We start from the raw sequence: 13,939 nt of genomic DNA, 5'->3' as shown, positions 1-13,939 counted from the left end.
CGTTTTAATAATCACTCCACTTTCTTGCCTGTTCAATTGATTTATTTTTGTAGTAAAATATCGTTTTACAAATGTATTTCTTTCTAACCGGCCGGGATTGGTATTCCTTGCGGTTTATACCACTTAGATAGAATTCTCATAGCTGTATCGACGCAGTCTCCTGCAAATAGGGCGTTGCAAAATTTGTAAATTGCAATACAAGTTGTACAACCGCATAAAAAGTGGGTGGTCGGATCGGATTCTCCGAATCACTGGTTAGGAGGAGTGGGAAAAGGTAGTACGATGGGGGGGGGGGGTCCCCCCCTTTCTTTACGCATCGTGCACTGAAGGCATTGGAGGGGGTAAGCTCGCGCTCTACCTTGTGTACGAAACGAATTAATCGAAGTTCATTATTTGTAATACGGCTAAAACTCTAAATGTACAAAAAACAAAATGAAAGACTAATTCGATTACTAACGTTATTTTAGCACTTTATTTCTCTTTTTATAAATGATTTGTAATAATAATCGTTACTTACACAAGTATATAAGAAATCCTATTATTTATAAATAGTATACTTTTGTAAGTAACGATTTCTTATGCATGCCACAATTCGTAAATATAATACTATTCATAACCGTACAGATAACGAGCTATGTTCGACTAAAGTTACAAGTCACTTGGAAATTTTAACTGGTTACTATAGTTATCGATAGGATGCAGCGAGTGTACGATATTGGCCGACTACGGTCATCGTTACTATCGAAAGGATTAGAAGAATGTTGTGTTCTTTGCATACCTTTTGGTTCCGTCGTGTACAATTTCTGGGAAAATGTAAACGGCTTCTCGACCTCCTCGAATATCCTCTCGTAAATCTTCGTGACGTTTACTCTCGTCCCTCGAGTCAAGAAACTTTCGAGAGCATCGAGAAAAATGGCCCAACGAGGCTTGAAATAGTCCACAACGACACCGGACCACTGTTTGCTCGCGTAGTCTCTTATCTCTCCTCGTGGCCCCCACAAAGTAATCTGATTTCTAGCATTGTATTCGTACAATCGTTTCTCCGCATCGTTAGTGGCTAGGTTCTTGGCTCCCTCTAACCACGAGCCCAGCAGAAAAGCCTTTCCAGAGGCTAGTATCGATTCCAAGTCATCGAAGAGTTCCATAAATGCCTTGGCGGCCGACCTACACGAATCAGAGTAAAAAGACAGGTAGATCGACTGAAAAATAACTTTTGTCGCGTGTTAAAAAATTATGCGGATCGGGGTCAGGGTTGCCAGGTTCCCTGCTACCGCGCAATGACTAGTTGGAGCTTCTCTTATACCACCGTATAAGTAATAAAATAATTCATAATGCGAATTTTGGTCCTAAGATTTTCACGTTTATCGAAAAAATATTATACCTAGTAATACATTGATACAATAAGTATATACGTTATTTCTCTCATTTCACCTACGCTGTCTTTTCCCACTTCTTACACATGAGATTGAACTTATCTTTTTGGCTACGCTTCTAATGGGAGTTACATTGCTTAAGGGCACAATACGATACTAAATCATAATATAACTTTAACGTTGGATGATGCATTCTTTTGTCAAATTGGAAATTAGTGGAATCTTATATCGTTATATATGACCAATCGAATCGTTTAAATAGAATTTTTCCTAATGTGAATAATAGTGGCTGAACTTAATTTTTTTGGTTCTTTCGCTGGCTCCGAGTGTAAAGTTCTGCAATTATTAATGTTTCAAGACTGTTCTATATGACTATATTGTACAATAAGAGGCCCCATACTGGGCAAATGTTTTCAGCGTAAGTGCCCCGATGCGAAGCTGTTAACAATGTGACTGTAGCCATTATTCGTGAAAAATGTATTCTTCCCTATTTTCAATTTTTACTTTCACCCTACTGGAACTACGAATCATACGAAAATAATCGAACACTTGACGTTGGCGTTACGTTTAGATGCAATCCCCACCACTACGCATGGTTCCCTCTCTACTACTCCTGTTCCAGCCAATGGCATGAAATTTGAGTTAGAACGGTAGCAAACAACTTGGCAACCCTGATCGGGTTACAAAGAGTGGAGTTCGAACGAAATCAATTAGTTGTTCAAAGTTGTTCCACCGCGAGTAAAGTAGCGAAGATATAGTGGGCGAACCGAACCTCATAATTTAATAGACATGTTTAAAAGTTAGGAAGAAGGTTAACCTAAGCGAACAGATTATAACTGGGATCAAAATCGAGGAAGAGAAGAGAGCCAGAGTGCGACTAGTGCAACGATAGAGAGAGCGTTAGAAAAGAGAATTGTTTGAGATTGTTCTTATCGAGTGCATTGTTTAAGTATGATTTTGCGAGAATTTGAGAATTATATATGAATTTCAAACTCCGAAGTGTCGTCATTTTTTTGTTTATCAAGTTTTTGATTTCACCCCAGATCACGTCACAACTACATTCTTACCGATAAAGATACTTTTTTCTTTTTCCTTTTAGATTCGCAGAACAGCTACAAGTAACCTTTTTTCCTCTGAATATAAAACAAATCATAATGGTCGAGGATACCTTTTGCGATGACTTTGAACAGTTAATTGATTTTGATCGTGGATAATGCTCACTTAAACGTGTCAACGTTTTTCTCAACAAAAGACTTTATCAAAATGGTGTAGAGCTCGTCCGCTCTCAGCTGAAGAGCTTGTCTCGTCAAGTCGATCACATCGTGTCTGTAGAGAGTGCTGTTCCTTCTTCCACCGGCTGCTTGCAAAAACACTTTCCATGCGTCGTAGAACGTGTTGTGTTTATACCAAGTCTGCGCAAAATGAACATTTTACAATTTGTGTCGCAAGGAAATTCAAAAGATGGAAGGAACATTGAGCGCGAGTTCTATAACATAGGGCCCATGGTTAACAAGGTTTTCACCTATAATTTCATGAATCGAAAATCACAAACTATAAAAGTATCTACATCTCTCCCCCCATCCCCAGTATCCATTACTACCAGGAGATTTGACTCGTAATTTCTAGTCTTCTCGTCGTATTGTAATCATCGAGTATAAATACGGAAGACTTTTGATTTCAATCATTAGCAGATGGAAGAGTGTTTGCTCTTGGGTCACTTTTGCTACTGGAATTTAACACTACTCAATTGATGCCAAAATTGCGCAGTTTTTTCATGTAACTCGAAAGTACTATATGTCACAAAGGTTACGAAAATATAAATCGAATATATTACCGAAAGCTGGTCTAACCTTGAAAAATGGAACCAAAGGAGAAGAAAAAAGTATAATGTTCACTCGTTGCAGTGTTGCATAAACATTATTAAAACTGATTATCTATAATTAATTTATTATCATTCATTTGACGGGTTTTCATTCATTTTGCGTTAGTTCTTTTCTTTCTTTCCTCCCCGTTTTGTTGACTTCTTTCGGATCAACTTTAGGTATCATACTTAATTTATATTTTACAATTTTTTAGTTATAATGGTATTCTTTGTTAGGTTTGCAGGAAAATTTTATCGACCTTCGATGTATTGTCTCTGTCGCCGGTAACAAAATCAACTTACCCAGGGCGCGAGATGTAAATTTGGACGCTTAGTTATTACGTAATGACCCCTCATTCTTCTCGTCCCGACGAAGTTGTAGACCGTCCTCGCTAAACTCTTCCAAGCTGTGGCAGCGTATTCGTTCCACGCGCCGTATCTGCGACTGGCGTAATTTTCGAACCTAAAGAAAGTTTTAATTTTACTTTTCTTTTTAATATATAATATGATTTTTTGTTTCGTCTCTTACACCAATTAAATCTTCGATTCATTTCCCCACGAAGAAGAAAAAGAACAAACCGATTGTTTCTCTTGTCTCCACTTTTGACACTTTCGAAACGTGCGACTACACATAAGTCTCGTGAATTACCATTCAGTTTCGAAAAGAAGGCACACCGTGTTAGCCGAAGACGATGACGAAGACGATCCGAAATTCGAGTGAGAACGAATTTGTAGCAAGATGCATCGACGTAGGCTCCCAATAAAGCGTCAAATATTCATAACCAGAATAATTTGCCAACGGTTTAGGTACTACCGCTAATACGATAAGTTGCTCGTATTGAAAAACTGAATGCAATTTAATGCGCGTAATAATGATTAATACTGTGACAATTATTTATAGCGAAAAGAACTAGTTTGTATTTATTAAAAATAATATAAATCCGCTTATACTTATTTCTGTCAAGATAAACTCTATATAATTACAATTTACACAAAAATATGGCATACTGAAATTAAAACAAGTATAATCTTTACATTTTCTTACATTACAAATTCTCCGAGGAGCTACTGTCGTCTAAATTGGTCGAATCGTAGGAATTCGATGCAGCTGACATTGCAGTTTCACTATCATTTCCCTGATTCAGTGTTAAATTCATTATAAAACAAGTTCCAATTATTGGGATACACGATGCAGGAAATGTAGGTGTTGGGTTTGAGTTGGTGACGAGAAACGATCCGAAATTGTATCCCTATAAAACAATTCCTCGGAAAATTTGTAATGTAAGAAAACATAAGAGTTATACTTGTTTTAATATTAACATGACTTGTTTTTGTGCAAACTGTAATTATACAGAGTTTATCTTGATAAAAGATGAGTATAAGCGGATTTATATGATTTTCAATAAATACAAATTAGTTCTTTACGCTATAAATAATCTTCAAAATATTAATGATTATTACGCATATTAAATTGTATTCATTTTTTCATTACGAGCAACTTGTCGAATCAACAGTAATACCTAAATCGTAAGTAAATTTTTGTTCTCATGAATACTTAACGCTTTATTGGGAGCCTACGCCAATGCATCTTGCTACGAATTCGTTCTCTTTCGGACTTGAAATCACCGTCTTCGGTCAACGACGATTTTTGCTTGCAATTGCATAAGCGGTAACGGACTACGGGAGGAGCGAAGATATAAACACGCTGTGCCTTCTTTTCGCACCCGAATGGTAAACGTAATCAATTTGGTCAATAGTACAACTGCACGTGTTCCTACCACGGTGGCCAGATTTTATTCCCTGAATCGTTGACTGGAAAGAGTAACAAGATGGTACACTGGGAAGGAATAAATTTCGAATCTTACCACGTATACAAATTGACGTTTTCCTTACGATAGGCCATCTCGGTCATCAAATCGTAGATAACGTAGTTCTGATTTATACCTTCGGGAGTAAGGCCCGTTCCAATCATTGTGCTGCCGTTCATATTTCTTGCTGCATGAACATTCTACGAGGGAAATCCTTTTGATTATTACGTAATAAATTACAATCGTGGTATACAAGTCGTTTAATCTAAAAGTAATGTAAATAAAAAAATTTAATTATTGGATATTTAGGAACGAAGTAAAAATTCTATAAACTGCAATAATATCAAAAAATGTTGCATCCTTTTTATGCAAGCCATTGTAAAATTAAACCTCAAGATGATAATGCCGTTTTTCCCTGAAAATCAAGACACATAATCATTTCGTTCGATATTTTTTCGATTCGCACCATTTTTGTACTAAATGGTTCATATATTGTAAGCAAATGTATAAAGAACGAACGAGTTGATCTCACTAGCATAATTCTTTGAGCAATACAAGTCGTTCTCGAAAATATAAAAGATGTGTTACGTAATCGATCGATTTTATAATGATTATTTCAATGTTCAAAAGAACGCCCACGAAGTCCAAATAACTACGGTCGAGACCCAAGATGTTGATTGCTCAAGGTCACCCATCTCTACTATACCGTTCCGCCTATCATCTCGCTTGGAAGAAACGAAGAAGCAATTAGGATTGCAATTGTAAAATTTCGTTTTAATTTTAGTTACGACTCGAGAGAAAATATAAAAAGACACGGTCTAAACGTCAGTTATTGTTTCATTATTGAATGCAAAAGGACGAGAGTTTTACAAGGTATTTCATCTCGTATCTATGGTGTCTATGTTATGAGAACGACATAACGGGAGATATGGTTCTGAGTGACCTTGGACGGTTACAATTGTTCGCCCTCGATTACGCGGAGCTGTACTCACGTAATTAATAATTTGAGCCGAACCGAACATCCCGAGCGTCCCACCGAAGTTGTGCAACATGCACCAAATGAACGGTTGGCCAAAATACGATTTCAGTTTGTTGTACTGTGGAAATTGTTCAGACTGAAGGTCCAAGATTATTATTCTTCCCTGGAACGAGAAAACGACTACATCCATTCGATGATTGAAACAAATCAAGTTCATCGGACGATAAATTTGAAACACTTTAAACACGATTCAAAATTTAAAACTCTTGAAAGTGTTGATCGTTTTGGAAATATTAAAAAATCTTAATAATCTTGGAAGTCTTGAAAGTTTCGATCAATTTTGAAAGCTTGTATTCAGTACTTTGCAAGTATTTTTATGCAAGAAATATTATTGACATAAAATAATGTAGAAAATTTAATAGTAAATTATGAATTATGAATGTTAATATCTTGGAAATAATGAGAAGGAAAGAAAATAGTATAGACAAGGATTCTCAATGCTTTTGAATAAAATTTGTAACAAATAAATTTATCGCTGATAGATGTTACTTATTCAATAACAGAGTCATATTTAAAGTGAAGTAAGTGAAAAGCAGGAAGTATAATAAAAGCACTATTGTTTATTGTATTTTACATATGATTACTATTCTATACTATGCTGTATACAATGTTGTATTAATTTTAAATATGATTTTAGTATCGAATAAGCAATACGCATAAACAGCTTATTGTTTTTTCTGTTTCAAAATTTATTTTATGTATTTTAAAATATTTTTATATCACACGTGGGTAATACGGTTTTCATTTGTACAAGTAACGCAGAAACATGTATTTATAATAACTGCAACTTTTCAGACTTTCTTCAATATTGTATGTCAATGAAATTTCTGGACTTCTATTAAACTTTCAAAACTTACCGAAATTTTCATGACTCCCAAGACTCCAAAGACTTCCAATACAATCGAGGCTTTAGAAAGTTTCGAATTAGGTTCAAAGTAATTCAAATTTTCCGCCATTTTACAAATCGAAGCGATTCAAAATGTTTCAAATTCCACCATTAGTAACGGGTAGCGTTAATAAATTGTTTTTTTTTTTTTATAATATTTATCGGTAAAGTTTTTATATAATTTTGTTCAATACTCACGATCGGCACCGATGTCAAAATTGCCTCGGCTCTAGGCATGGTCCAGAATAATTTGTCGTGAACGAATAACCAGCCTTGCATCAACCTCGAAAAACAGGAATACATTAGAAATGTAGGAATAAAAAAAAGTCGTTTCATTTTTTCGTTCGTCGAACACAGTGACGAAAAAATGCATTTTTACTCGATAGTCGTTACAAACATTGTTACCATATTGCTTTAGGATCAACGTTGGTCATCGATTTGAAAACTGAACTCGCTATGTTTCTCAAGTACTTTAAGCTGCTGGTGTGCGGCTCGTTTTCATTGAAAGTATCGCAATTGTAGACGTGATCGGTCCCGAATTCCTCGATGTACTGTACAATGCAAATGTAAATCGACAAATCTACAAAAACATCCTTTCTATCAACGACAGTTTTAATTACCATTTTCAAAAACTTTTCGCCGACTGTTTGGAACAAAGGATCCTCAGGGTCCAGAAGATAGGGGCTGTATGACAAAACAGAATTAGTCGGTATGAACGATCAGTAGAATAGATCTATAAATTTTACAATGCTATTTTAATTACATCTACCGATAGAATACATCTGTCAATTGTGAAATATCATTTCAATCATACCGATAAACCTTGCAGTAGTTGCAATACCATTTTAATCGTATCAATATATGATTAAAATTCCAATATTATTCTAATCACTCTAAAAGTATATAGGGTGTCGATGCAATTGTTTCAGGTACTAACTCCGAAATTAGTACAGTCACAAAAAAATGTCAAAGGGAGATGACGAGTGGTTCGAAGAATACTGCATTTGTAATTCAAGTGTTTTAAACAATAAGAAACGTATTTGAACCATTGAAAGAAAGAGTTTAAAGTTACAGAGGGACTTGTCGAGTACTTTATGAAGTAAATGGAACGTTATTGAATCGAAAAATTATAATGGAATTAATCGTATGTTAAAATTAGTAAAATCTGGCACTTATAGCACACGAAGGACGTATAAATGAAAAAAAGATCTAATTATTATTCACGATGTTTGCGAGATTCTGTGCAAATTACTGTACATATTTTTTATTCTACTCATAGCTGATAACCGTATACCGATATCTTCTTAAAAGTACCATTTCTGCTTACCAACAATAGTTATCCGCGAAACGATTCCAACGGTCTGCTTTGGTTGCGTTTGCTTTTGGAAATATCCTGGAGAACGATCTTGGCACGTAACCCGTGAATGCTGGTAAAACAGGAATGATTCCAATCTCCCTCATCCTTTGGAGAATACGATGCTGCAAACGTATCGATCTTTCGTGCCACGAGGAGCTCAATGAACCGCCAAATCCACGAATGTTACCCATTCTGGTCCTGAACAAACAGTTCAAATTTGTTCGTACGACAATGACTCGCGATTCGATGCACGTTACCTGGTAGAGTCGTTTCGTAAACATTCTACGAAACTGTATCTATATTTAAACGTTACACAGTATGAAATTCAAAATATGAAAATTCTACAATCCACGGTCAGCATTCAATACCCTAATCCCCACTACCATTTGTCCTCAGGGTGTGTTAGAGGCTCTAATTTAATACCAGAGGCGACAACTCTACCAAGGTAAAAAAGCAGGTCCTCCGAAGTGTTCGTTGATCTCGTCGCGAGTCAAATTCATCTCGAGGTACACTCTTTCCCAAATAGCCTCTTGACCAGTAAAAGCAAGGGCCAAATTGATTCCATTAAGGGCCATCCAGTCGATGTTCCTTTCCCACTGATTCCACTGCCACCATGCAAAACTGTAGCCCGCGGTGCATACGTTTTGATAGTACCTGAACCTGTTCGAGAGAACGAACGTCATGTTACGGAGTGAAGGGTAACTCTCGCCAACAATTTGTACATATTAGGTTGTTCGGAAAGTTCGTTTCACATTTCACAAAGTTCGTTTCCTGTCGTGTAATTTTTATTGTTTTCGGTGTGAATCGACGGCCTCGTTTTAAGAAAACTGAATACTTAAGAAAATGATCAAAGTCGTTAACTTTTTTAATTAATTGTTCAAAAATAATATGTAATGCCATATGATTAATTGAATATAAAAATTTCATGTGTTGTGGGATTTGAATCTGAGAATAAAATATCAGCAGTGTTTTACATTTTCCGCGGTTACTATCGGTTAAGATGCTCTTCTATGCAAGGATACCTAACTAAACGATTTTTACAAACTTGACGCTTCTTTTTCATAATTGGCTGCCCATTTACGGTTATAATTTCGGTTACGGTTGATATCTAAACCTATAAGCCTACAAGCTTCATTAAAATCGATGAGAGTCACTTCTGACATTTCCCTTGCAAATGAGATAATTTCTCTATATAAAGATGCCTGTATTATCAACTAAATAATTCGGAAATGATCCTTCACATCCATCCTATTCCCCCGACTGTGTCTAATTTGATTACCATTTGCTCCTTCTGTTAAAAACTTGTTTTCGTAACAAAAAAATTCGAGTCCTTGAAAGAAGTCAACAGTCACCTGGATCTATCGTCCACAACTAAAAATACCTTTTTTTTTTGAAGCAAACGTATCGTGCAGTTACCAAAAAGACAAGTCAAGTCGTAAAAGAAAACGGTGCACGTTTGATTCGATAAAGTAACACATAAAAAAATTTTAAACGAACTTTCCGAATAACTTAATAACTGCCAACAACCTGTCGTTCGACGTGACAGTTACATGAACATTCGGTAACGTCTTTGGAAGATCGAGCTGATTGCCATCCCACGATACGTGAACGTTGCAATAGTTCTTCAGATAATAATGCAAGCCCCATGCGACTGCCACACCGGATGTACCGAGAATCTCGATTTGTTCAAGATTGTTTTTCTTTATCTGATAAAAAAGAATTATTTTTCTACATATTTTTTCATTCATAACCCCTCGTGAACGATCTCGATTTGTTCGAGATTGGTTTTCTTTGTCCGATAAAAAATAATTATTTTGATATACATATCTCATTTACAGCCTCTCGTGAATAATTAACAATTGGATTTGAACTTATCAACGTTGAATCAGAGTTGGGTCTATCATAAAATGTCACGAACTTTTGACTACTCGTAACTGTTTGGTTCTCCGTTAAATTTTGTGCAGAATTAAGTCAAATTTAAATCTATCGTTATCATTCGAAGCATAAATACATATGTATTTTTCTGGTTATATTCCAAAAAAATATTACAATATACAGTGTGTCCTGCAATTTGTAAGACCCACTTCAATATTTCTGTGATAAATGTGAAAACTTTGGAATCAGAATTCACATTTTTTCTCTTATTAACGATTATGTAGTTGTTCCATTTTTCTGTTTTTTTTTTTTCTTATAAAGACTTAAGGCACTATTTTAAAAGAAGATTTAATCAAATATCGTTCTTTGTTTCTGATTTACACGCGATTGTATTATAAAATATTATCCAATACTTTTGCTCGACACTGTATTTTAAAATCATCGAAATCGGTAAAGGCATGGATTTCCAATAAATTCGTCATTATTGTTATTACGTTTGGATGTAACTGTTCAGAATGTGCAATTCAGTAACATCATTTCTACAACTTTGATTCATAGTTTAATTCAGTAACTCTACAACATTGTTGTCAACTCGGACCATGGTAAATCAACGTCGTTCTTCTTAAGTTTGTATCTTGTCAAGTACAAGGTCGAAGAGTGTAAAGAGATAAAGCGTATCGTTGGCAGACCATGCAAAGCGAGAGCGGAAGTATTGTTGTCCAGATCGCGAGTCTATCGACGATCAACTGTTTCACCGACTATTTTACCAACATATTTTCGAAGAATATATCGACTCCCCCCGCCCCCTACCATGAATGTAAAAATGATCACTTTTCGAGCAAAGACACACATTGATAATTTTTTTTCGTAACTTTTTTTCTAACAATATACTAAAACGTTAAATGTGTACGTTGTACAACAACCGTGATTATACTCCAAAGTCCAGTATATAGATACTAGCTAATTGCATTTTACATTGAATCGTGAGTTTCCAGCATCGATCGAATTGAACATTCATGATTCCGATATAAAGGAGACGATATGTAAATTACTGCGAAAGTGTCCTTTCCAATGGGCCCGAGATCTGGATCCACAGTCATTACGAACAATTTGGCTCGTCTTGTGCCTAATAGTCTCTCGGCAATGCCTGTAGCCGCTATTGCTTGTACTTCCGGAAGAGATTGAGGTCTTATGTGACCCAGAGTGTCCTGAAAGGCTATAGAATTTTTCATTTCCTTTGGAATACGGGAAAAAGAACCGTGCACGATTGCTACGTATTTAAAATTTGATTTCAAAGCACGACATATATTTTTCAAATTTTTCCATAAAAATTACCACATCCGAACTGCCGTTATTATATTTTATCGAATAAGTAATTCTTTTTATTATCGTTCGACGAAAAGTGTATGAAAATTTTCGTTAAATGCTTATCGTAAACAATGGGAAATAAATCGAGATAAAATTCTGATCTATGGGGAAACGAATTATTTAATTTTTCTTTTGGAATAAGTTTAACTATAATTTAATTTTCTGGCAGAAGTTTATACCGAGGTAAATGATGTTACTACTTACCATCTGACTTGGGCTGCTGACCGCTCACTCCTATCGATTTAAAAATTATTACGCTGAATGCGTATAATAACTTTACCCTCGACATTGTCCGCGTACTTTACTAGCAGAATGGTTCAAAGTGCAATACAAACTACAACTACCGAAAGAGAAGAGAACGCAGATAAACGCGACATGCCTCCCTACTTCTGCTCGATCAATGGGGCCTCCCACCATTCTAATGGTTCACGACAATGCAATTACACTTACGACGTGACGTTTCAATGGAAAGTTTTACGATTATCGAGTTTTCGAAATTTAACTGTCGCGTAACGATGTAAATGATCGATGTCGCATCGATCTAACGTGGAAAATTGAAAACGATCGAGGTTCGAAATAATTCGTACGAATATTTTTATACGTAAATATTACTTACTATTTTACATGCATATTTAATGAAACATTAAACAGGAGTAGAAAATAGAGGACATCAGAAAAGTTGATACCAAAGTATGCGAATTGGTTAGAAAATACGAGAAAGAAATTTTCACTAAAAGCAATTAATGGAAACTTTAAAGAAGAGGGAAGGAAGAGTAACCGAGTAGGAAGATCCAGTATAAAAGTATTTGAATAGTATAATTTGTTCACTGATTTATAGTTTTATTTTACAATATTTTATAGTAATACTATATTGTAAAACTTAAAATTTCATGGAGTTTTTTACTATTATAGTATTTATATTATGTATTACATGTTGTACTATGTATTATGAATAGTATGTATTATATTATATATATTATAATAATAGCATAGTATGTAATACTATACTATATATTACTATAAATGGTATGTACCTATTATTATACTATATATTATACTCAAACAATAATTGTACGGATGCTGCAACAACCAAATAAAATAATAGATTTAATAATCGTAATAGTAATATTACCAATGACAGTATTATACTTACCAAAGTCGTAGTCAAGTGGATTGATCATGTCAAGAACACTTCCCTACCGACGAAGGAGCAGTTGAAATTCTCTTTTATCTTCGCTCCTTTGGTTTTGGGCAAGCTTCGGTTATCTTTTGTGTCATTAGTCAGCGCCTTTAGACTAGAGTTCATTCAATGAGCAGAGTCATTAGCTATAAACAAACGCACGTAGCGACATTCAGACGGAGCGGAGACGTATTCTTCGGATATTTTAACATTTCTCATACGAGATCTTTGGACCAATTATAATTGCACCAAACATTTTATTATATTTCTCGTGGAATGGTTATTGAACCTTTATGAACCGGACGTTTTTACACATGAGCGTTCACCAAGATTACCGATGTATTTTGGTATTAGTGTCTTAATTCTTATGGTTTTATTAATACTTTACTCACGTAAATTATATCACGAACAATTCTCTAATTAAAATAATCCGTAAAATCTAATTAAAAGTCTTGAAACATTCTGAAGCTATATTGTTAATTGACGTAAATATATACTTTGCATATGTTAGTAATAAATGACTTCTATAAATATTTCAACAGTACTCGAGTAACGAAGAAACTGCAGAGACTGGAATGACCTAAAAATGGAGGGGTTTCGAAAAATGGCTGTAACGTCAAAAATGATTCCTCTTTAATACTGTTTCGCATATTTTAAAGGCAAATCGTTTTATACTTTTCGTTACCATAAACAACAAATTATTAACTTAATTTTTTATAGGCTTAACTCCGTCTCGAACAATGACAACTTTTAGAATTTGTTCGATATTCGAAGTAAAAGATGGATTTTTGCATGTTTTTTCTATCATGCCTTCGTGTCGCGTCTTTTCCAATTTTGCCTAATTTTTCCATAATGTAATTGCTTGGCAGAACTAAACGAGGAGATCGAAGGAACATTGATTCCTTCCATCTCTTTGGTTTAGTATCTTCGTTTGTATCGGGTGTCGAGGGAGATCGATGGAACTTTGATTCCATCTATCTCTCTCCGGGTCTCCGCTCACAGCAACCTCCACGTGGTGAGACCTGGTAATCGGTATTACTCGCGACGAACAGTAATTATTCGTCGTGGGTAGTACCGAGCTAATCGGCTGCGAGTTTAGAATAGTAATTTTTACGGTACAGTAGAGTACTTTACGGTACAGTACTTTCAACAAGTTCAATTGATGTATTGAAATAAAATCAATTTCACTGAC

The 13,939-nt window shown here is 35.2% G+C and overlaps 1 protein-coding gene across 3 annotated transcripts; it reads right to left on the bottom strand.

Annotated features, from left to right (window-relative positions):
- Positions 1–2: 2 nt before the first annotated feature.
- On the bottom strand, positions 3–11,929 carry Naglu (N-acetyl-alpha-glucosaminidase). 3 transcript variants are annotated; one of them, XM_076308585.1, is made up of 14 exons: positions 11,772–11,929; positions 11,252–11,415; positions 9,852–10,030; positions 8,766–8,984; positions 8,295–8,522; positions 7,588–7,651; positions 7,373–7,518; positions 7,166–7,250; positions 6,035–6,184; positions 5,100–5,242; positions 3,538–3,697; positions 2,595–2,785; positions 779–1,164; positions 3–160 (listed from the first exon to the last, which is right to left on the bottom strand). In XM_076308585.1, the coding sequence occupies exons 1-14, from the start codon at positions 11,854–11,856 to the stop codon at positions 84–86; spliced, it is 2,277 nt and encodes a 758-aa protein (XP_076164700.1). In that variant the 5' UTR covers positions 11,857–11,929; the 3' UTR covers positions 3–83. The 3 variants fall into 3 exon arrangements, with proteins under 3 accessions (XP_076164700.1, XP_076164710.1, XP_076164721.1); XM_076308595.1 differs by having other exon boundaries at positions 11,252–11,407; positions 11,772–11,894; XM_076308606.1 differs by lacking the exon at positions 11,772–11,929 and having other exon boundaries at positions 9,875–10,030; positions 11,252–11,391.
- Positions 11,930–13,939: the final 2,010 nt, after the last annotated feature.

Source organism: Ptiloglossa arizonensis, chromosome 1 (assembly GCF_051014685.1).
Source record: "Ptiloglossa arizonensis isolate GNS036 chromosome 1, iyPtiAriz1_principal, whole genome shotgun sequence".
NCBI lineage: Eukaryota > Metazoa > Arthropoda > Insecta > Hymenoptera > Colletidae > Ptiloglossa > Ptiloglossa arizonensis.
The sequence above is the reverse complement of the archived record's forward strand: the minus strand, read 5'-3'. Positions and strand labels throughout refer to the sequence as shown.

Bases quoted from the DNA above. Each gene is read 5' to 3' on its own strand.
- Naglu (XM_076308585.1), bottom strand. From the start codon at position 11,856: ATGTCGAGGGTAAAGTTATTATACGCATTCAGCGTAATAATTTTTAAA. The intron at 3,698-5,099 runs GTAAGATTCGAA...AACTTTCTTTAG, and splicing joins AACGTCAATTTGTATACGTG to GTTCGAAAATTACGCCAGTC. The intron at 1,165-2,594 runs GTGAGCATTATC...TGATTCGTGTAG, and splicing joins AAAAACGTTGACACGTTTAA to GTCGGCCGCCAAGGCATTTA.